At 34.6% G+C, this 25,395-nt stretch overlaps 1 protein-coding gene and 2 long non-coding RNA genes across 3 annotated transcripts; 1 reads left to right on the top strand and 2 right to left on the bottom strand.

The window, feature by feature from the left end:
• Nucleotides 1–99: 99 nt before the first annotated feature.
• Nucleotides 100–6,292, bottom strand: LOC125580805. The gene is made up of 3 exons (XR_007318583.1): nt 3,263–6,292; nt 2,095–3,165; nt 100–2,002 (listed from the first exon to the last, which is right to left on the bottom strand). It is a non-coding gene; the product is annotated as an uncharacterized LOC125580805 (long non-coding RNA).
• Nucleotides 6,293–6,791: 499 nt separating this feature from the next.
• LOC106402828 (cyclin-D3-3) lies at nt 6,792–8,424 on the bottom strand. The gene is made up of 4 exons (XM_013843624.3): nt 7,820–8,424; nt 7,529–7,730; nt 7,318–7,448; nt 6,792–7,221 (listed from the first exon to the last, which is right to left on the bottom strand). Exons 1-4 carry the CDS (start codon nt 8,276–8,278, stop codon nt 6,955–6,957), a joined length of 1,059 nt encoding a protein of 352 aa, XP_013699078.1. The 5' UTR covers nt 8,279–8,424; the 3' UTR covers nt 6,792–6,954.
• A 10,966-nt stretch (nt 8,425–19,390) lies between these two features.
• LOC125580804 lies at nt 19,391–21,458 on the top strand. The gene is made up of 2 exons (XR_007318582.1): nt 19,391–20,742; nt 21,220–21,458. It is a non-coding gene; the product is annotated as an uncharacterized LOC125580804 (long non-coding RNA).
• The last annotated feature ends 3,937 nt before the right edge of the window (nt 21,459–25,395 follow it).

Below are 25,395 nucleotides of genomic sequence, written 5' to 3'. Positions count from 1 at the left end.
AGCGGATAGAACGCTAATGCTGCCTTCAGTTCATCTAATTTTGGTTCCATCCCAAGCGGCACCTTCATCTCTCCCCCCCCCCCCCCCCCCCCCAAAAAAAACTCGTTGTATTGACTAGGATCTAATTTTTCTGTTGGCAATAGACCTGTGTTTAGCCCAGTGATCTCACCAAACTCGAGCAAGCTAAACCTGATAGCCTCATCAGCCACGAGACACCATATCTCCTTCTTTATAACTCGCAGTTGTCTACTGTTCACGGTCCTACCAGACCACATGCTTTCGCGTTCAGCTAGCCTCGCAACTACTCCAATGGGAGAGTTCACCAGTTCTTCCCACACATCAAGTCCTATTGTTTCTCTAACGTGGGGGAAATGCCCTGGATGGAAATTGTGATTAATAACTTTACCATCTAGGTTAGAAGACCCTTCAGGGTAAAGTCTTGGTGGGTAATCCCTTGATTTAACTTCAGCAGCATCCATATGATCATATAACCCAACAATAAAATTAGCCACAACAAAACAGTAACTCAGCCGCATCATAAGAGTAACACAGTCAAAACATAACATTAGGTTATTCACGACAAAAATATAACTCAGCCATGACATAACCATAACTCAGCCGCAGCAAAAGCCTAACTCAGACGCAACGAAACCCCAACAAAACAAAATCACAGCCGCAACACAACCCTATCTCAGTCGCAACAAAATATAAATCAGATGAAATATAATACATAACTGACCCACAAACTCAACAAAACACAATATATAATGTCCCGATATCCTACCGGAAAAGACGAACTCGGAGATAAGAATGCGGCGAAGACGATTTCGTACAAACGAATTCAGAATTCTGATTTCGGGCACGATGATAACAGAGAAAACAGAGTACAACGACAGAGAGCTATTTCGACGAAGAGGAAGTTAACACAGACAATGTCGATGACGGAGAGTGGGAGTATCCTCGCGGTTCCTTCTTCGACGGTTCTTCTTCGAGACGACAAAATGATGTTCTTAGTTAGTTTTTTAAAAAAAACTTCGATTTAGTTATGTTGGAGAAGAGACGGTTTGGTTTCTATTGTGGTGGTGATGTGTAATTTTAATTACTGATGTGGATTATATGTTTAAAAGTAATTTCAATTAAAAAAAACTAACCAAAGACCCTTAGAGTCATTTACTATGGGTGTCCAAACATTCTAGTCATTTTAAAAAGATGTTTAACACTCTAGTAATAAATCAACTTTTGTTATACATTCTAGTCATTTTCTCTTTACGGAATCCGAGAGGTGTTTTGGATAGAAATTTCCTTGCTTATAGGAAACATGAGATGTGTTTCTGTTTGGAGTAAGTATAAATTGTAACTTCGTTTTTCTTATTCCATTGTTTCATGTAGTTTTTATCTCAAATTCTAAACTATATAAAACAAAAATAATTATCACATTAAATTATATATAAAATTTTATATCGTTTAACATTCATTTTTAAATATATAATATTAACATTTATACAGAGAAAATGTGGACATGGACACCAAAAGGTAGATAACAGGACATGCAAACCAAAGAGTGGATAATAGAATTATAGAGTAGTTATGGACATGGATACCAAAGTCTAGATCATGTATGTACATGATGAAAAGTTTGAACATTATAACTAACAAGATTTGAGAGGGTTCACATTACTTATTCCATCATTACTTTTTCCATCAAAAAGAAAGACTGTATAAAGCAATCTAAAGAGCTCTGTGAGGGTTCACATTAGACTAACAACTACAATAACATAAGCAAAGCTGATAAAATATTTTTTAGCACACTACGTAATCTAACCAGAAGCCTAAGTCAAAGCTTGAGAAGAAGTAATAGATACCTCTTTTCCTGAGCTTATTGGCAACCATACGTGTAGATTCAGAGATCGAGGACCTCTGTATACCAAACTCATTAGCATCTAACTTCTTCCACGGCATCAACATATCTTTACTCTTTCTTGCTCCACTAAAATCGTTCATCCTTTTACATGACAAAACACACACACAAGAAGTTCACAAGCTTCGTTAAAATCAAATTATATTGGTGTTGAACTGAATAAGCATGATACTCACCACAGCTTTCTTCCTTGCGTGGTTTCACGAGGCTTCTTGGTGATGTGATAGCTCCAACACATCCACAATGACAAGTCTGGAAAAAAATTCCAATGTTTGGGTAGTTACTACAGATTTGCCAATTACAATCAAAGAAAAGAGATAGAGATTTTTTTGGACCAAAATCATTTGAATCCAATGATCTTGACTGAAATTGCTTAAGCGAAGCGAACAGTTGTTGTAACAAAGCGTTCCCAAATTAACCAAAAAATAAACTAACTAACTTAGCATGTCATATTCTGTTGCTCATGTGGAGCAGGTGCGTTTGTGGAGCCTTGTTTGAGGGTGGCTCAAAGACGACGGCCACGAAACAAACAATTTTGGAGAAGAAAATGATTTTGATTCACGGAGTGGAGGACCGAAATGGATTAGGGTGAGAAAATGACAAGGAATTGCAACCAGACAAGATTCAGAAAAAGGCAGAGATTAGGGTTCATGAATTGGGAACATATTTGGGAAATTGTCTTTTTCGGTTTTGTTTAAATCATCAAAGTAAAAAAGAAAACAACCAAAGCACAAAAAGTAAAGGACACCGTCTACGATCATTATAAGCGCAAGCTGTAGCCTTCTCTCATAAGGCATGAGGGGGTCATTCTCTAGCATATCTCCAAGCTCTGAAATTGTGATGTGTGAGTCATTACCTATAATTCGCTTCCAGCATGGATCCTTTGCAGGGTTCATGAACTTGAAGTCTGGTGAAACATATTTCTCAGGTAGGGGGGCGCAGGGGAGACCGGTAACCACTTGGAATTCTGCAATTGAGAAACAGAAAGGATTGCCGCTGACGACAGGCCACAATGTGTACTGTTGGCTGCATAAGAGTTGCCGAGAGAGAGGTTGTGGATCATCTCGCACGATACAGCGGCTTGTATATCGAAAAGACCACCAAAACAAGATGCTCTGATAGCCTCGTAGAATCTTGTGTAAGACGACAGATGATTTCTGGTTTTGAGTATATGTTCAAGCGTTTCCTGGGATAGCTGTCTGTAGCAAAGAGACGATAGGAATCTGGCCGGAGAGTGTCGTCGTTATCTAGCGGCGCATGAAGGTAGAGTGGAAATGAGATAAGGTTTAGTGTTTACAACATATTACTAGATCGGGAATTGAAACAAAAGAGTAAAGATGAAACCTGTCATTTGTCTGCGGATATTGATGAAGGTTTGGCTTGGCGAACAGAGAATAGACAATTGCAAATCGTCGAGAGTTGAAACCAGAGAGGAGCCAATTGAGTGTGGTCGCGAGCCAATTGAAAGTGGTCGCCGCTTTGGGGACTCTTACGTTTCGAAAATTAGGGTTCAGACAAAAATCGACTTTCGTAAAGTAAGGAAGAGAAAAGCATAAAGATGGATAGCGACTGGTACTTGTTTTCTAGTTTTCAAATATAAGGGGCATTGGTGACTTTTCATGGCATAGAAGTGTCCCAAATGCTCTAACTATGTGAAACTGTAAATGGCAGGCTTAGAAGTATAAGAGTAATATTTTCAAAAGTAAATGAGAGTGAGGTGTTGATTAAAAGGTATTATGGACATTATGCAAGGAAAACGTGTGTCACAAATAGAATATGACTTATTGTGATATTGTAAAGTTAAAATGCGTCTTTGAGAGTGATTTTCTCAGAGTTTCTACTATCTTTATATCAATTGGTTTTTGCGTGAGATTATTTATGGAATAGGTTATTTGAGTGTAAGTTTTTTAACATCGAATAATTGACACACCGATTAATCTTCGAAACTTTATGAAACTCCTAACATCCTAAGGGAAAGATTAATTCCCAACCTTTTATTATTTATAGCTTTAGAATTTAGTGTTTCTCTTCTTCTAATATTAAAATGTCTAGTACTACTTCCAAGATCTCAGAGATCACAGAACAAATAGTCCTTCTGAGTGGTTTGGTTTTGGATTGGTACATTCATTCCTTTTCAACCAAAATCTTCAATTTTCCTTTTTTTTTCTTTTTTTTTTGAATCTCTTCAATGCTATTTGGTTCTGTGTAACAACAAGACTCTTCCACCAAGACTCTTCATGGAAGGTATTTTTATTTGAAAATATTACACTATAGGGCAGTTTTGCACTTACTAATAACACTATAAGGCAGTTTATGCTCCTCAGACACTTTTTCTTTTCCCAATACACGTTTCACCTCTTCCAATTCATAAAACAATTGAAATCTAACTAAATCTTAACTAAATAAAAATAATAATATTTATTTTTAATCTTTTTAATATGACAACTTATGGTTTCTCTCTCTCTTTATTTTTCTCTCTCTATTTATTTATCTTTCTCTTCTACCATCAGATTCAGATATGTTCTCATGTCTCTGAGAATGATTTTTTCTGTAAATTAAGCTACATTTGCGTAAATTTGTTTTTTTTTGTTCATTTTATTTTACTCTCTAACATAATAGTTTGAAGTATTTGATCTGTAACTTAGTGCTCTTATTTTCAATTTTTTTTTTTGCTATTTTAGACTTTGGACAAGAATCATTGCTGTTGACAAGATCTTGAAATATATTTCTTTCAGCCCTTTCAAAGAACTCATCTTCTTAAGGAATAAGTTTCATGACTCTTCAACTATTTCCTTGAAGGAGTTTCTAGTTAAGTATAAGAAGCAGAGTTCATCAAGTTTTGTAATTGAGGAAAGTGGAAGCTACGAGCTTAGGAAGATGAACTCAAGTAAGCCTTAAGGGCTTGTTGATGTATCTATCAGTATATCTGTAGAAACACAATACTTTGGAGGTTTTACAAGTAATGTCTCTGAATTATGTTCATTTAGCATTTGTCTAAAATCTGTGAGGTTTTACTGGTAATGTCTTCGAACTATGTTTATTTAACTTGTGTAGATGGGATGAAGGTGAAACCGACATAGATGAGTTCTCATCTTATGATGATATGCTTGCTGCACAAGATTTCACTCAACGATACAAGTTAAGAAGGCTAGAGAATATGTATTTCCAAGCTCATCGTTTTAGAAAACCTATTAGGTGTACAAGTGAACTAATGTACATGTAAGGTTTTGGGAATTTATGTACACGTGGACAGTGATAATTATGTGTACATGTTCGATAATTATGTGTACACGTTTGCAAGTTTTGCTTTTTTGTACACATGTATGCCACAATTTCTATTGTACACTCATGGATGTGCACAATTTTTTTGTTGTCGACATATGAGATTATGATAGAGATACGAAAGTTTATATATTTTTTTTAGAAATCTTTTTATTATTGAAAGGTCGTGTAATCATTGGCCCATCAATTCTAAAGTGTACATTTTTACCATAGCTACAAAAGTATTTCTATGTCATACGTCCAAGTTTTTTTTGTACACATGTACGCCACAATTTATATTGTACACATGTAGACTCACGGATGTGCACAATTTTTTTGTTGTGGATATATGAAATTATGATAGCGAAGGGTAGTATTGTAATTTTATATATCTTCTTCTTCATCACAGTCTCTTTCTACAAAATTTACGGCCATTTTTTTTTCAGACATAAATCACCATTTTGGGATGATTTGCTTTGATTCAACCTCGTTTCTTTATTATTACCATTCAAATATGATAGTTCCTTGATATAACAACTGATTTTGACTCAAATCACCATAACATAGATGTGTTTTAACTGACTTTGTGGCCGAGTGTACTAAACTCGCGGTGGCGGCGAAGTCATGATGTTCCGGTCTTGGTGGTCAGAAATAGTTTAGGATCAAATGAAGGACGACGAAAATGCTAATCCAAAAAAAAATCCAAAAAAGCAAACCAAAAAAAGTTCACTGTTTTCTACGTTTTCTAGGTTTCAACATTTTTGAAAATTTAAAACAAAAGCAAAAAAAAAAAAAAGATTCTTGTTGTTACGCTTAGTTAGCGGTGCATATAACGAAAAGCTAACTAGATCTATAAGGGTGACACAAAAAGAGCTGACGGTTACACTTTTACAAAGCCAACAATGTCTTTAACCACCAAAAACTACCTTAGTAGCAGAAACTGCTCTTTTACGTAATAAAAAGTCAAAAACTGACTCATAGCGTAAATCACTCTTTTTATTTAATGTTTTGACATGACATAGCAACTGTAAATATAATAAAATAATGAGATATGTGTACGTATGTTATGTGCATATCTTCCCCACACCATTTTGCTTTTCACCACTACTGAAAGGAAACAAGTACTCAAACCAACCCAATTGTTTGGTCTCACTTCATATCCTTTCAAATCAAAACCTCTAGAAATGGGAACCATTAATAAATGTTTTGTGGAAGCTAACAATGCTTAAGAAGGCCAACCAACTCTTTACTTGTCTCTTTAATTCAATGGAAATTTTTCCCAAATCTGTACCAAGTAAATAACCAATAATGCCATGTGATTTTTCAGACAAAGGACAAGCAGCACAATGATAACGACGGTGTTTATGAAGGGAACCATGAATAAATGATTTGGAGAAGAGTGTTAATTGGTTATATTTGTCCAACCAACTCTTTAGTTGTCTCTTTAATTCAATTGACAAATTTCTCAAATCTGTACTAAGTAAATAAGAAATAGTGTCATGTGATTTTTCCAGAAAAGGACAAAGTAGCATAATGATAACATTGGTGTTCAAGAAAGATTAAGACAATTGCAAAGGATTTAAGGTGAAATTTGATCATCATGCAACCCATGAAACAAGTAAAAGATTTTTCAAATTATCAAATACTGAAGAGTACACCATTTGAATCCGTCCATTAACAAAAGAACCAAGTGAAACACATAATGTTTCTGCCTTACCATATAGCCGATAATATGTAAAACAGGGGAAAACATATCTTATATGTTTCTAAAATTATTAGCGAGGACTACTTGTGAACACATCGAGAAACATTCTGTTTATTGGAGACAGCTTCATCTGCTGCTCTTGCACTCTTCTCCTCTTGAATAGAGGCTCATGAGACTGTGATGCAGACACTGATGCAGAAGCAGAAGCAACCCATGACTCGTTCGAGCTATCAGAGTTGAATGATGCATCAAATACACCAGTTGGACTAGCGGGTTGCATCCTTTTCTTGCTTGGAATGTGATCTAACACTAACTCATAGCATTTATTTACTTTCTCCTGTTTAAGACAAACGAATATAGAATCAGTTCTTGATCTTAACACTAACTACATTGCCATTTACTGATCCAAAAGCATATTACTAATACCACATACCGGATCGACTTTGAGCAGAGTCATGAGCTGAGATTCATATTCAGCTTCGTCACACGTCGTGGAATCTCCAACGACAGAGACCATTATTGCAGTGGCCAACACCGAAGGACTGTAGCTTAGAAACCTCGAATCTGAAAAGCAAGAACAAACACAATTTAGCATCCAAGAGATCCAATGAAAATCATGTGAAGTCAAGAGATCTAGGCATTACCAGGAACAATGGAGAGTAACAGAGATTCACATCGACTCAAGAACTCCAAGTCGTGGTGAGATTTAGAGCTGCATCGCCGGATAATGTGATCGAAATATGAGATAGGAGTCACGGGATGCATCCTCCACTGAAGAGTAGAGAGAATCAAAAGCTCCATTCTCTGAATAGTCTTAGCCTCAAAGACATATCTCGCATCTCCCACCTTACCAAACACACACAAAAAGAGTGGCATTTCAACGAACAGTCAAGCGACATTACATAAACTGAATCTGAGTAAAGGAGTGAACTTACTTGAAGATCTAAGAGCAAGGGAACACGGATCTCTTCAACTTTAGCAGCTAAAGACAGACAAGCCACAGCTGTAAGCTGAGACATCCATGGCTTGTCTGTCTGAAACTTCCTGCTCGTAAGAAACGTATCGAAGTAGTTAACAGCGAGTAGAGCCGTCAGCGCATTAAACCCATAATAAGTTTTCACTCTAAAGATCCAATCAAGAGCCTTTTCACGACACAGAACGAGAAACTCATCTAAGACTGTGTCGGAAAGACACGGCCTTAACTCGTTTTCTTTCGAAATCAAACTCAACAACTCATCGTCATCCCATAACATGTCATGATCGAGAAAACCCAGATGGAAAAAGGGAAACTTTACAACGCTCTCGTCTCCCTCTAACTCATGGCTCCTCTCTTCCTCGCAGAAAAGCATACAAAACGGTGCGTTTAGAACCTCTTCCTCTTCTTGGAAAGCCATCTATCTATCTATCTATCTATCTTCCTCTTGGGAGGAGAAGATATTGTGAAAGAACTTTGGCCATTCTGCCATTTCAGAGCTCTCTCTCTCTCCCTCTCTCCGCCCTATGGATGCTACTGCAGAGAGAAGAAAAGTAGTGAAGACAAATGCAAAGAAAGTGAAGGGTTTTAATATCACGCTTGTCCTCTTTTTTTTTTTTTTTTTAATTTTTAATTATTTTTGCTGTCTCTTTTTTTTTCTATTATTATTCGGATGTTTGGCGCGCGATTAAATTGATGAAACCGTACTTCTTTGTTTTATTTCCATAAATGGCCGGAAAACACAATTCTCTTTTAATTATTTTTATCAAAATTAATACATAAATTGAAGTAAATTGAGATAAATTAGTGGATAAATATTTTTACTGCACAGAAAATTATGACAAAATAAATAGCACTTGTAATATATATATAGCATTAGTTAAAGGATAAAATAATTAATTTTGTAAAAACACTAAACTCTTAGTTTAACGCCACTTGCTAAATATTAAAATGGTATAATCACTAAATCTAAAATCCAACTATAACATTAAAAAGTTTTAATTTTTAGTTAATATTATTTTGAGAATTTTTCATTTGTATGCTATTTTGTTGTTTTAGTGTTGTTTTAGTGTTATTTTAAGTGCTGACAAAAAAGTGTTACTTTAAGATAATTTCTAAATTAATTAAGAGGCAGCTACTTGGCTATACGTAGTGCCTTTACTCACGCACTCATCGTATGTACATTACACGCTCTTAGATCTCAGTTCGTCCGATGCTAGCAGTAGATGTTTTCTTTTGGAGCATGCGATTTACGCGATCTTGAGGTACTGTTGGGGTTCTCAGTGGTGAGTAAATCGTTGACCATTAATTATTTCTGTCACCTTTCGGTTTTGAGCTTCGATGATTACAAGTAAATAATACAAGTAAATATTATTTTCATTAATAATTTGGTATAATGTACTCCCGAGTATTATAATAAAACACTACAAGAAAACACATACTTAGCGAGGAAAATTAACGAAGAAAAACAATCCTCGTAAATTTGCGTCGAGTTTACGACGAATTTACGTGAAAAACTAAAGTCATCGTTATTTCCTCGTAACGTAACGACAAAACTGTTTCGTCGTAAAGTGGATGTAATTTTACGAGTATTTTACGAGGAAAAACTATTTCCTCGTAAATACGACATAAACTTTGCGTGGTATTTACGAGGTAATAGTTTACGTGTATTTAGCGAGGAAGTTTTTGAATCCACCAACTTTATAGGTGTTACACGTTTTTTTTGCCCACCTAATTAATTTTCGTCGTAAATTCATAGCAAAATTACAACTACCAGATTCGAATTTTCCTATAAATATGGATGTTTGAACATCATTTTAAACACACCAACAACAAAAAACGTGAAAGAAAAAAAATGGCTGGCTCCGGGACTATTTACGAGTTGCGGAAGTGGATGTATATGCATAGAGATGCTAACGGGAGAGTGACGAAAGAATACCTTGCGGGTCTGGAGACATTTATGCATCAAGCAGATTCAACACCGCTCGCCCAAGAAAGTGGTAAGATGTTCTGTCCTTGTCGGAAATGCAACAATTCGAAACTGGCAAATCGTGAAAATGTTTGGAAGCATTTAATAAATAGAGGTTTCACGGCAAATTACTATATCTGGTTTCAACATGGAGAAGGTTTTAATTATGATCAGAATGAAGCAAGTAGTAGTAATAGCAATTTTCAGGAAAAAGAACCGGTTGATCATCATTTGCATAATGAACATAGTTACCATCAGGAGGAGATGGTAGATTATGATAGGGTTCATGATATGGTAGCTGATGCATTCGTAGCTCATGATGAAGATGAAGAACCTAATATAGATGCAAAAAAGTTTTACGAAATGTTAAACGCGGCGAATCAACCACTTTACAGTGGTTGTAGAGAAGGTCTCTCTAAATTGTCGTTAGCTGCTAGAATGATGAATATTAAAACTGATCACAATCTACCTGAAAGTTGCATGAACGAATGGGCGGACTTGTTTAAAGAGTACTTGCCGGAAGACAATGTGTCTGCTGATTCTTATTATGAGATTCAGAAACTGGTTTATAGTCTTGGGTTGCCTTCGGAGATGATAGATGTTTGCATCGACAACTGCATGATCTATTGGGGAGATGATGAGAAGCTAGAAGAATGTCGATTCTGCAAGAAGCCACGATTCAAGCCGCAAGGACGGGGACGTAATAGGGTACCGTACCAAAGGATGTGGTACCTACCAATTACAGACAGATTGAAAAGATTGTATCAATCAGAGCAGACTGCTGGAAAGATGAGATGGCATGCCGAGCATACTCAGACGGATGGTGAGATGACTCATCCATCAGATGCAAGAGCCTGGAAACATTTCAACAAAGTACATCCAGATTTCGCTAGCAATATCCGGAATGTGTATCTCGGATTATGCACAGATGGATTTAGTCCGTTCGGAATGTCAGGGAGACAATATTCATTGTGGCCAGTCTTTCTTACTCCATACAACCTGCCACCGGAGATGTGCATGCAACGGGAGTTACTATTCTTGACCATATTAATACCTGGTCCGAACCATCCAAAAAGGTCCCTGGATGTTTTCCTACAACCACTGATAAAAGAGTTGAAGGATTTGTGGTCAACAGGGGTGAGGACGTATGACTGTTCAACGAAGACGAATTTTACGATGCGAGCGATGCTTTTGTGGACCATAAGTGATTTTCCTGCCTATGGGATGTTGTCTGGATGGACTACACATGGGAGATTAGCTTGTCCATATTGTAATGGAACGACAGATGCGTTTCAACTGAAGAATGGTAGGAAGACAAGTTGGTTTGATTGTCACCGTCGATTTCTTCCCATTGGCCATCCTTACCGAAGAAACAAGAATTTGTTTAGGCACAAAAGGGTTGTGAGAGACACTCCTCCTCCATATCTAACTGGAGAACAAATTGAAGCGCAAATCGACTACTACGGAGCTAACGAAACAGTTCGTTGGGGTGGTAATTGGCATGTCCCTCGTAATATGCCAGATTCTTACGGTGTTCATCACAACTGGCACAAGAAGAGTATATTTTGGGAGTTGCCATATTGGAAGGATCTTCTTCTGCGCCACAACCTCGATGTGATGCATATAGAGAAGAATTTCTTTGAGAACATCATGAATACAATATTGAATGTCCCAGGGAAGACAAAAGACAACATAAAATCGAGGTTGGACTTGCCGGATATTTGCTCAAGAAGCGAGTTACATATTAAAAGCAATGGACAAGTTCCCGTTCCGATATTCAGATTATCTTCAGAAAAAAAGTCGGTGTTGTTCAACTGGGTGGCATCAGAAGTGAAGTTCCCCGATGGGTATGTTTCGAATCTCTCTAGATGTGTTGAAAAGGGTCAAAAGTTCTCCGGGATGAAGAGTCATGATTGTCATGTATTTATGCAACGACTACTGCCCTTTGCATTTGCGGAGCTACTTCCAACAAACGTACATGAAGCACTTGCAGGTACGTAGTGTATTATATCACAATAATTTACAAAATAATATATGACTAACAATGTGTTTAATTTTTTTTGAATATAAAAGGCATTGGAGCATTTTTCAGGGATCTGAGCACACGCACTCTTAAAGAAGAAGTTGTGGAACAGCTTCAGGAGAACATTCCCATCTTATTGTGCAACTTGGAGAAGATATTTCCTCCCGGATTTTTTGACGTCATGGAGCATCTAGCTGTCCACCTCCCATATGAGGCATTGCTTCGTGGACCTGTACATTACGGATGGATGTATCAGTATGAGCGAGCCATGAAATATTTGAAGGGAAAAGCAAAGAACCTCGCCAAAGTTGAAGGTTCTATAATTGCTGGAAGTTTGACGGAAGAAGTTTCTCACTTCACATCGTACTACTTTGCGTCAAAAGTACGTACACGGAGAAGAGCTCCAAGAAGATATGATGATGGTGGTGTTGCGCCAACATATGCAGTTGCTGGTGTTCCAGACATCTTTAGCCAGATTGGGCGACTCGGTGGGAAGTCTAAAGAGGTTTGGTGGTCGAGTGAACAAGACGCTCATAGTGCACACACCTATATTCTACTCAATTGCGAAGATCCATTGATTCGTTATTTTGAAAGGTAACATATATTGACACTTCGAAACACATATAAGTATAATTAATTGTATAATTGCGAGAGATTCATTCCTATAAAATGTGATTTTACAGCCTATTTGTTTCTCAAGTCGAAGAAACATTTCCTGGTATATCCACAAGTGACGTAGACAAAAGGAAAGATCAACACTTCATTAAGTGGTTGCGGAATCAGGTATTAACTAAAAAAATTTCATACATTATCTGTATTTCATTAACATTCTCTTTATTTTTGCAGGTTGATTATGACGACGACGATGCAGATTATCCTAAGTGGTTACACGAAGTAATTCAATCTCCACTTGTAAAGGTCACCACATCACAGATGTATTTCACACGAGGCTATACTTTTCATACATATGACTATGGTAGACAACGGGCGACCAGTAACTATGGAATATGTGTGAAAGGGGAAACAGATTTCTACGGGATCTTGACGGAGATTATTGAAGTCGAATTTCCAGGGATACTGAAGCTGAAATGCGTCCTCTTCAAATGTGAATGGTTCGACCCCGTCGTCAACAGAGGTGTTCGGTCTAACAAATTCGGTGTAGTTGATGTCAACGGTGGACGAAGGTACAACAAATTCGAGCCTTTCATCTTAGCTTCACAAGCAGACCAAGTTAGCTTCCTTCCATACCCTCGGATGAGAGATTCAGGTATAAATTGGTTAGCAGTAATCAAAGTTACACCTCGAGGACGAATCATCAGTGGAGAAGAACCACCATTGCAAGAAGAACAGATAAATGAAGTTGAGGAACCTGAACAAGAAATTGATGATATCCTTCTCATTGATCCGCATAATCACGAGTACGAAGATCTTACCGATGATGCCACAGACGAAGCTGTTGAAGACGAGTTTAATGAAAATGATGATGTTTCTAGTGATGACGAGAATGTCGATGTATCCGATTGATGTATTTGTTTTATGAATAAGATGAGGGAGTTTGTTTTATGAATAAGATAATGTGGGGTTTGTTTTATGAATAAGGTAATGTGGGAGTTTGTTTTATGAATAAGCAAATGTGGGAATTGTGGTTTGGAATGGAAATAAAGATGGGGTTTGAAATATATGAAGTAGAAAATAAGGAATATGGGGTTTGGGGTTTCGGGTTTCGGGTTTTGGATTCTAGGGATTTAAACATAACACTCGTTAATTCCACGTAAGCTTAAATCGTCGTAAAGTCCTCGTATTCCAACGAGTAAATAACGACGAAGGACTCGTTAATTCCACGTAGGACTAAATCGTCGTAAATACCACGTAGGATGAATTCGTCGTAAAAACCACGTAGGATGAAATCGTCGTAAATATAACGTAATACAACGAGGAAATAACGACGAAACCTAAAAATAAATATGGGGTTTGGAATATATGAAGTAGAAAATAAGGAATATGGGGTTTGGGGTTTGGGGTTTCGGGTTTCGGGTTTCGGGTTTGGGGTTTGGGGTTTCGGGTTTTGGGGTTCCGGGTTTTGGATTTCGGGTTTCGGGTTTCGGGTTTTTGGTTTCGGGTTTGGGGTTTCGGGTTTAGGTGTTCGGGGTTTGGGGTTTCGGGTTTTGGATTTCGGGTTTCGGGTTTCGGGTTTCGGGTTTCGGGTTCTAGGGATTTAACCATAACACTCGTTAAAAATAACGACGAAACTTAAAATTAAATATGGGGTTTGGAATATATGAAGTAGAAAATTAAAGATGGGGGTTTGGGTTTCGGGTTTCGGGTTTGGGGGTTGGGGTTTGGGGTTTCGGGTATGGGGTTTCGGGTTTCGGGTTTGGGTTTCGGGTTTCGGGTTTCGGGTTTCGGGTTTCGGATTCTAGGGATTTAAACATAACACTCGTTAATTCCACGTAAGCACAAATCGTCGTAAAGTCCTCGTAGGATGAAATCGTCGTAACTACCACGTAAAATGATTTAAACAAAACACTCGTTAATTCCACGTAAGCAGAAATCGTCGTAAAGACCACGTAAACGGATTTATACATAAACCCGTTAATTCCACGTAAGTACAAATCGTCGTAAATATCTCGTAGTGTACAAACTTGAAAAAAAAGGAAAAGGAGAGAAATACCAGATTAACATGTGGCAAGACTTCCAGCAATTATAATACGTAAGTCTCGCCCACATGAATTCTAATATCTTCTCCTTTTCCTATTTTTTTCAAATATTTATAATTTGAATAGGATTTTTTTGAGGATTGTGATTTGAGATAAGGTGTGATTTGGGAGTTTGTGTGTGGTTTGAGAGTGAGAGTTGTGGGTATATTTATAGGAAAGCAAGCCTCGTTAATTCCTCGTAAGGTAAATCGTCGTTAATACCTCGTATAAAAAAACACGGGCCTTTGTGATTCCTCGCAATTTCCTCGTAAAAAAAAAGACGGGCCTTTGTAACTGCTCGCTATTTCGTCGTAAACTTACGAGGAATTTGCGACGATATGTAATCTTATATATACACCCGAGCGCTCACTCTTTCTTTCCTCTCTACTTCCTCTCTACTTCCTCTCCATTTCGTAGCAATGGTTAGCCTCTCTGATTCCTCTCTAATTTGGTTAGTTTATGATAGATTAGGTGGTTAGTATAGGGAATTTAGATAGGTTTGCGGATTTTATGTTGTTTAGTGTTGATTATGTGGATAATGTTGGGAAATATATTGTTGATGTTAATTTTAAAAATTTCATTTTTTTTCCAGGTTCGAAAAGGAAGACTTACTGCCCATTACAGAGAGATCTTCGGTGAGCCGGGTAGTCGTTTAGACCCGGCCTCTTCTTCCGCTCCCAGTTCTTCGGGCCAGGAGACTGTCCCCGAGACTCAGTACACTCAGAGAGTCTCTGGGTCTACTTCTTCTACTGCACCATCGGCTCCTCATGTGCCTCCTCCGATGCCTCCTCCTGTGCCTCCTCCGATGGCACCTCCGATGGCCGCCGATATTCATCCTGATTTGATGGTGCCTCCGAGTGCTCCTTACTCGCAGTACACTGTAGAGGACATTCTCAGTCTGCCAGGCAGAGAAGGTTTACCAGTCATCGACCCAGACCGACCGGACGGAACTTTGTGGTATGTTGCATTAATTTTTTTTTAATTCGTTTAAATTTCTTTTATAACATTAAAAAATAATTTATATTTTAAATTTGTATTTTCCAGGTGGGGGGTTGACGGATGTCTTGCATCGGACGTAACCGACACGATCAAGGGTTACTTCTCCATGCCACATCCAAACTGGAGTAAGACGCCTCACTACGTCAGAAAGACGTGGTTCAAAATTTACGCTGTAAGTTTCTATTAATTAATTATATATACTTTAATTTTTTCATGATTTATATATATACTTTCTAAAAAACTAATTGTTAATTTATTTTTCCAACAGCAAAAATATACTTGGGCCTTGGGGATCACTGAGAGGGTGAGGAAGAAGTTTAACGCGAAGGCGAAAGTTCGCTTGTTGGACACGGTCTCCAACTGGAAGGGTGACTGGATCGTGAAGGGGTATGAGCGTGGCAAACCCGCTGAGCTCACCACGGATGTGTGGGATGGCCTCATCCGTTATTGGCGCCTTCCTGATTCCATTAGAATCGCCCAGGCTTGCTCTAACTCCCGTAACACGGTCGATGAGCACGGGAACGGGCCGATGCTTCACACTACGGGCCAAAAACCCCACGCCGGTGTCCGTTTGGAAATGGTAATTAAATATTTTATTAAATAATTTTTTTAATATATATATTAATTTATTCTAACTTTCTTAACTGTTTTTTAGGCCAAAGAGACGGGACATCTCCCTTCTCTTATGGAACTTTACGAGAGGACCCACAAGAACAAGGCGGGCGTATTTGTAGATGGCAAGTCCGAGCAAATCTACAACGACGTAGTTGCTCGGGTTGAAGACCGCCAGACTCAGCTGACCCAGCAGTCTACCGACGGATTACCCGTCACCTTATCCACACTTGACGTGGATAAGATTTACGAGGAGGTAAATTTTCAAAAAAATTAATTTTTTATTATTCATTTAATTTAACTTTAAATTTTTACTTACAATATTTATTTTTTGTTTTTAAGGTTGTCCTTAAAAAAAGGGACGGACGTTGGGTATTGGTTCCGTCAACGATGTTCCGAGAGCGACATCGTCTTATGGTCAGCGACGGGATGATGAAGTCACTGAGCTGCGTAGAGAGTCCGCTCAGCTGCGTAACGAGTTGACCGCGACAAAATCTCGTATGGGTGGAGTCGAGGGTTTCTTGGACGTTATTGCGGCCACAAATCCGGAATGGGAGTCCATGTTGAGGAACATGCGACAACAACATCCCATTCAAGGCGAGTCATCCGACGTACATAACGAGGCGGATGTTACGAGGAGGAGTGATGAATTCTACCGGGCGATGAACGACCCTTAGTTTTTTTTTTGGTTGTTGTATTATATAAATTCAAAACTTATTTATATATAAAATATTTTCATTTTGATTTATTTTTATTTTAAATTTTAATTTATTATTAAATTAAATAATTTTAATTATTTTTTAATTATATTTTTAAATTCTGTAAAAATAATAAAAACGAAGTAAATTCGTAGCTAATGTACGACCTCTTTACGTGGAAACCTTACGAGGAAATGACGAGAAACAATTAACGACTATTTTACGAGGAAACATTTGCGAGGAAATAACGAGGAAAAGTTTACGAGTATTTTACGAGGAAATCGTTTCGTGGTTGTTACGTGTATTTTGCGAGGAAACTCTTTCAAGGTATTTACGTGTAGGTTACGAGGAACTCATTTCGAGGTATTTACGAGGAATTGTAGCGACGTCTTTGCGTGGAATATTGACGTGGTCTTTACGACGAATCGCCCTACTTCGTCTTTACGACAAAATATATTCCTCGCTAAGTTACGACGAATTAGCGAGGAAATATGTGTTACGACGGACGAGTAACGAGCAAACGCGCTTCCTCGCTATTTCGTCGTAAAGCCTCTTTTACGACGAAATAACGAAGAAAACCGCCCTCGTTAAGGTGATGTTTTCTTGTAGTGAAAGTATTAATTATTGCAGGGGTATCTAGTATATTAAAAGAGATATCACAACTTTGATTCATGTGTGATTTTTAAAAAATAGATTTAATGAACCTATTATTAGAAAGTTATGTTATATTTAATCTCTAATCTTATCATTATTATAGATCTAAATAACTTACTTTCTAGATTATAGGAACTAAATAATATGTCTATTACATTATAGGAATTAAATAACTATCAATCTTTTCCAAACAAAAAAACGTGATCTAAAAACAACAAATTCAATAAAAAATATATACGATAAAGTTGTTATGTTTTAAAAAGTGATACACACATCTTATATATATTATACTAATATATACTAATGTAGAATTGAAATCAAAATGTTTATATAAACATAAAGGAAAATAAACATCCGCTAGATCATAAAAGTTATGCAAACTTTGAAAATCACATTATGTGAAATCATTGTCTATTTCATTTAAAAGCAAGACGTGGATCATTTATATTAGGTGTTTCGTCAAGTAAAAATTGTCTGAAACATAAAATAAAAGTAACGTGTTTTCCCGTCATTTAAATATGATATACGGAAAGGATGATTCAAATAGATATAACAATCATATAAAATCACTCGTGGGGTCACATATTGTCAGATTAAAATCTACGTGGACGAATGAGAAGCTTTATATGGTCAACGAGCTGACATGCACATTTGTAAAAGCAAAAACATAAACAATAACTGTAACGAAAAAAAATACTATGTATTTATTTTCAGAAGACCTCGTTCTATTAAAACGCTCGAGCTTCTATTAGTTTATCATATTTTGTGTATCCCATAAAGGTCTTTTCTAAATATAATAGCTTGATCTTTATGAACATTTCAAGTTTAATTCGCGCTGCTTTATATGCTAATACTAAGGCATGTGGAGCCAATTAAAACGTAAATGTATTCGTTGTGCTATTGAAAAAGTTATACCAAACTTTAACGCTCAAGATACATAAATGCGGGATAAACATTATATATAAAAATTATTTTATGTATTATATGTTCTTACATATTATGAAATAATAAATATATATTGAATAATTAAAAGTCAGTAACTATTACATATATAATTAAATTGGTTCGAACGTATAAATCAATTTTATTAATCTAGACAATTTTTTAAAAAATTTGATAGGATATGTAATTAAATTTAAATGATATTAACATACATAATATATTTTTAATATTAATGTCTATTAAATGATTCTTTCTACTCATATGTTTTTTGATCATGTGCATCTTTAATAGCAAAAACTTTAAATTACTGATAACAAAATTTTCATTGTGAGATTAATAATTTTAGTAATTTATAATTTAAAAACAATTATCAATGTTAGTTCAAAACTTTTATCAAAAAAAATTATTCAAAGTAAATTTTGAAATTAAAATATTTATTTATTCAATATGGTTTATAGTTTAATTTAGAATGATATATATACATATATATTTTAAATCTTAATGATTAATTAAATTAGACTTTTATTTATATGATTTTGTAATCATTTGTATTTTGTCATAACAAAAATTTTAAACAATGGATCGCAAAATTTGAATGTGAGACTTTTAACTGTTTTACTAATTTAAAGTCATTTTTTAAAATTCAAAATATAACATATACAGAAAAATCTAAATTTTTATAATATGGTTATTGTGATTTTTTTTAAATTATTTTAATAGTTTAAAATTAAACAAATTTGATGGAAGAAACATTATTTTTTTATTAGATCTTTATTATTCAAAATCATTAATTGTCATATATACTTTAGTCACATTAGGCAATTCCGTAATTTTTATTTAAAGAAATAATAAATGACATTAATAATGAATTTATGGTTAGTTTAATAAAAAACTTATTATATAATTAGATGGACCAACATATTTCTCTAATTATTCTAAGAATCATTCTAGTGATGACACATGGCTACAAAAAGAAGTTGTAATGTTTCACAAATAATATATAGGGGATATTATATAACTGAATCAATTTATAATAATTGTGGAATAGTTATTAGTTAGTACACAAAAACTATAAAATAAATTAAGATTCGGCACATTTAAATATTTAATAATAAATAGTAAATTAAAAAAAATCAACAAAAATTTTCTATCGTGGATGGTAATATATACATGTTTAATATTTTTGTATCAAGAGTAAAAGTACTAATAAAGTTACCAAAAAAAAAAGAGTAAAAAGTAATAACAAGTGTCACTTACTACCTACCTCTCTAGTCGCGGTTAACAAAGCAAGAGTTTTTTTTTACTTTATAACATATATTATTCATGATCTTTATCGATAGATAGTGAAAGAAAGCAATGTGTGGTGGTGAAAGACTTAAAAATGAAAAAGCAAAAGACAAATAAATTAGGGGGATGGGGAAAAAAGTAAATCACGAGAGGAAGCGAAGCCATTGGTAACAAGCGTGAGTCTGAGATTTGTATAAAGTTTAATAGTGACTTCTCACTACCACATTTCATATCTCCCTTTCAGAAAAAAAAAAAAAAAAACAAGAAACATTATGTTCATTGTATCCTTTATAAGAACAATTCTATTGATTTTACTATAATATTGATTGATAATTCTTGTAATTGCAGAGTAATTCTACAACTGGTTTCTGTAATTTTTACCAGTCTCAAAACATACCAAATATCGATTTACAATTTTTCTATTTAAATTAGAATATTTGCACTCTCTACCCACACAATTAACCATATTTAGTGGTCTACCTAAATACACTGTTGGCCACTGCCTTTATTTTAAAGTTTTGTTCACTTTATCGTCACTATTTTCCTCAAAGTTTGACTGTGTTAGACAGATTCTTAATAGATAAATTAGGATAGATATACACATTTCGCACCAATATTAGGAAACTACCTGATCTCTATTTGTGCATTGTGCAATTTTGATTAATACCATTTTATCCCTACTCACTAATGAAGGTACAAAATCCTATGGAAAGATACGATTTTATTTCAGATGAAAAGAGGAAAATAGTAAAATAAAAAATATGGGAGACACCAAAGAGAGAGATACGATAGAGAAAACAAATGAAAGGAGGAAAGAAAGAAGAAGACGGTAGGCGTGGAGGTGATGGGAGGGGCGGAGGCGACGATATAATGGGAAGCGATGGTAAAAGCCACAGGTAGCACAACAACTCGCTTCCAACGGTGACTCCTTCACTTCCTTTACCATCCCCACCTCTGGCAACATGAACCCTAGATAATTGCATCATGTTTCCATCACTGCACCAGGTCTATTTCTTGTCTCCTTCCCGTTTCTCGGCTTAAATGTTATTTGGTAGGAGAAACATGTTTAATAGCAATAACTTGTTTATTAGATGGCAACTTGTATTATAACGGTTAATATTTTTCCTTTCGGATTAACTTTGATGATGTATATGTTGTGTAGATGATGTAGAAATAATAATTTTACAAGTTAATCATATGTGAGAACGGTAATAGAAGGTGTAGACTGTAACTGCATAGTTAGATGTTAAGGTTCAAACTGTGACGGCATAGTTAGACTGTGACCGCATAGTTAGACATCTATATTATATGTATATCTAACATGGTTAGACGTTAAAGTTCAGACCTAACATGTACTATACTGTATGTATAACTATATTTATTGTAGTAGACTATAAGTTTATTGTTAGACGTCAAGTAGGTTGTTAGATGTAGGAGATAAATGAGTTGGCTTTCCACCATTCATTTATCTCATTCGTGTAGGTTATGTACGCGCTTATGTTCTCCCTGGTGCTGCAAGGGAGCTCGCCACAACGATGTATCAAGATCTGGCTGCTAGTTAACCGAAATTGGATGTCCCATTCTACGGATAGTGTCATATGGATTACCCCTCTCTGTGTTGGATTTCATTTGTTGAACCATCTTTGTTTTAACTCACCTTTTTGTGTTATACTGTTATGTATTAAACATCTATGGTCATCGCTATCTATAACTTCTATTAACGGTCACGAGTACCTTCTTCTACATTGTTATTATAACCACTATTAAATATATTAACAACTTGTTTTGGCACCGTAGATCGTACCACCTATCTATATAAGTTAAAAAATTCATTTGTGTTGTAGTCATAATGATCCAAGTTATGTTAACTCTTCTGTGTAATAGATAAACATAATCTTATCCACTAACATTTGTTAGATAGAAGCTATTTTACATATTAACAAGTTATATCACTAGGTGTTAATAAATTAGTTAAATGTCATTACTAAATATACATGATACGTATACAGTTACCATCAACTTATAGATATAGTTTCAGCAACCAGCCTAATCCGTAGTCTACCATAAGATATTTTTAACCAAATATGACAAAATCCTCTACGGTCTATGGCATAGTTCATGAAAGAATATGGGGTGTAAAATCAACCAACAAGAAAAGCTATATTTGAACAAGAGCCTATCATATCTCTAGACCATATCTCTCAACCATTTATGTATGTACTATAATTGCCAACGTGGTCAAGCAAAAGGATAAAATTGGAAACACAAGAGATAATAGTTACAGAAAAATGGAGCATTTCACGCATATGAGTATATAGCTAATTTTGATTTCTCATTGGTATATTCACCCAATTATCTCTTCTTAATATCTAATTTCTTTTAGTATTTTGAGCAAATTTACTCTTTAAACTATAACAATTGAGATAAAATTATGCAGTTTTATTAATTATGTAATCAAAAATTGACATGAACTTTTCAATATAAGAGTCTAACTGGTGACCAAATAATGAAATAAAATAATACATTCTTTACTATTCCTAATTTTTTTATCATTTATAAAAAATAGTTTTTCCTTTTCATTCTTTTAATTTTATAGAAATATAAAATAAATTTGTTCCTCACTAAAATTGATAAGAAATATTTTTCTTTTTCATTCCTCTAATTTTATTACTCTACATTTTTTTTTACTCATTTCTAATATTCATATAATGGGCACAGTTAGACTCTAAGTATAAGCAATAGAAGAGTCATTTATATATCGTTTCCATTTATGTTTTGTAATTCTGTATATGTTAATCTTGTGTGCATACTTTAAACCACATTAACAATCTAGCTGTGTATCTATTATGCATTTGTTACGTATATAAAATTTTGGTACATTTTCATGCTTATTTTTAAAACGTATATTTGTTAAGTAACAGTTTCTCTTTTTATTTTGTACTCTAGTGTACATAGTGATAGTTAATATTTCATTTCATTCTCAATTGTGTGTTGAAAGTATCACTGGCATCTTTCGTGAAGAAAAAAATCTTAAAATTTTGAACATGCTTTTTTATAAAAATAATAAAATGAATATTTTACAATACTAAAAGTTGCAAATCCTCAATAGAGAGGTGTCCACCTTAAACCTCTTTTATGCCATTTCACATTTCTCTTTGTCGACATTGAATTGCAGATATGCCTTACAAAAAAGAAAAACAGGTTGTGATCTAAATCAGAGAAGGTTATAATAATAATGGTCCCACATTTTACTAATAAATATTATACTAGGAAAAAAATTATACTCCACTAGCAAGAAGCAAAACAAGTTAGATTAAAGAGGGAGTGTGTGTAAGGGCATCTCCAAGGAGGACGCTACAACACTATTATAGTGTAAAAATGTGACTTTTCTTCTCCAACGGAACGCCATTCCCAACTCTATTATAGTGTGATGCTGCTTTTTGGTACAGTGTTACACTATATATAGTGTGACACTGTAGCGACGGAATATATATATATATATATATATATATTTGAATTATTTTGATGTTTAAGTAGTTTAGTTAAATATATTTGTTTTTACAAAGTTACAAATAAATGGCATTGTTATGCATTGTGATATAAAGTAATTAAAAATTAATTTATCTTAAATTTTTATATCTTTTAAATTATAGTTAACATAATTAATTAATTGATTTAAAATATAAAATAGATTTATTATTCCAGTTTTATTAAAAATAATTAATTATATATGTTATAAGAATAATGTTAGTTATCAAAAATATTAAATAATTAAAAAAATCTTTGATTTAATAATGTCATATTTGGTATTGTTGTTGGAGATAAAAAGAATTTGGTGCTAAAATCATATTAAAATAGTGTAGGTTTGAAACTAAAATAGTGTTGCTGTCGGAGATGGCCTAAGCGTTGTGTTGTGTTTGCGTTGATTAGATCGAAGGAAGCTTTTGGGTCATAATTAACAATGGCGTCTTGTCTGCCAGAATTTAACGCCGTACGCTATTTATACCTCCATCATCCTAGTCTAATCCACTTTTATATTGTTGCTAATAATACGTGTACACATATAGTAGTAATAATTTCTCTAAATCATTATTTTGTTACTAATTTATACTTATTTTGTTTCAAACTGGTAATTTTTTCTTGTAGTTTCACTTTTCAAATATACTAGATATTTTCCTCCCCCGCCTGAGTAAGAGATCTTTTAAATTAAAATTTTACCTTTTACTTCCATCTTCCATCTTCCATCTTCCTAGTCTAATCCCCTTTATATTGTGGAGTTTTTGCCAAAACTAATCCACAACTTGATTTTAACCCCAAACTATACCTAAACTTGAATCAAATGCAAAACTAACCTAAAAGCCTAGTGAAATTACAGCTCAGCCCCTTGTGACCAAATAAAAAAACAGAAGTCATTTTTACGAATATAGCCCTAGTAAATCGTCTGAGATGTTGAAAGTCGTCTGGACGACTGAAGTGTAAGTCGTCTGGTACCGGTTTATTTTAAAAATAATTTATAAATCTTGTAAAAAAATATTTTGATGCGTGAAAAATAAAAATCAAGTAATTATAAACAGTTTTAAGTGATATAAATTAAGATATGATAAAATTGATTTGTTTTGAAGATAGATGAGTGGAAGTAGTGAATCATGAAATACTTTGGTTTAGGAGTTTGGCAAACATATGTTGTAGTATTGTATGTATTGTTAGGGTTAGATTTTGGAAAACTAAAATGTTTTTTTCAAAAATTAGTTTTCACCTATTTGTGTTTATTTATGTGTATAGTAAACACTTTTCAAGTTTGATTTGATTTTATGAAGTCTTTAATTAGATAATTAAATTTAGGGGTTATGTTTAGGGTGTGGACGACTTATATTTCAGTCGTCTGTTGAATAATTTACTCGGACGACGTATATTTCAGTCGTCCACATCGTACCGAACCTTTAATTTTACCAATGTACGTTTTAACCTAACCGGATCATTTTACTCGGACGACTTACATTTCAGTCGTCTGGTGAAGAAATTAAAACATACGACTTACATGTAAGTCGTCCAAATATTCCCGCCTAAATTTTTTTAAAAAAATTATTTTTCCGCTTAAATAATTTCTGGAAAGTCTTCTATTTTAGTTTCCCGCTAAAAATATTTAATTTCCCGCTAAAAATATTAAACTCTTCTGGACGACTTACATGTAAGTCGTCTGTTTTAATTTCTTCACCAGACGACTGAAATGTAAGTCGTCCAGGAAGTCGTCTGAGTCAAAAATATTTAACCTAATTGGATTTTTTGTCTCCCTATATAAAGAAAAATTTACACATTCTCTCTCCTCCTCTCAAATGGCTGCAACAAAAATGTAATGTTCATCATTCTAAAACTCTCCAACCTCTCTCTAATCTCTTTGACTTGAAAACACCAAACTTTATATGAATTTTTCAGTTTTGTCTCATGTATTTCTTACTAATCTATCTCTTTTGCAGGTTTTTAATCAAATGGTACTCATCTTCCACTAATTTAAAGGTAAATCTATTAATTTTAGATATGTATTTTTGTGTGTTCTATAAATATAGATTTATCTAATCTTCCACTCATTTTCTCTATTTTTAAGTCATTTGAACGTTTTTGGATATACAGGTTTTTCAGATATGGATTTGATATGCAGGT

This window comes from Brassica napus, chromosome C1, assembly GCF_020379485.1.
Source record: "Brassica napus cultivar Da-Ae chromosome C1, Da-Ae, whole genome shotgun sequence".
Taxonomy (NCBI): Eukaryota; Viridiplantae; Streptophyta; class Magnoliopsida; order Brassicales; family Brassicaceae; genus Brassica; species Brassica napus.
This window is presented reverse-complemented; position numbering and strand designations above follow the sequence as displayed.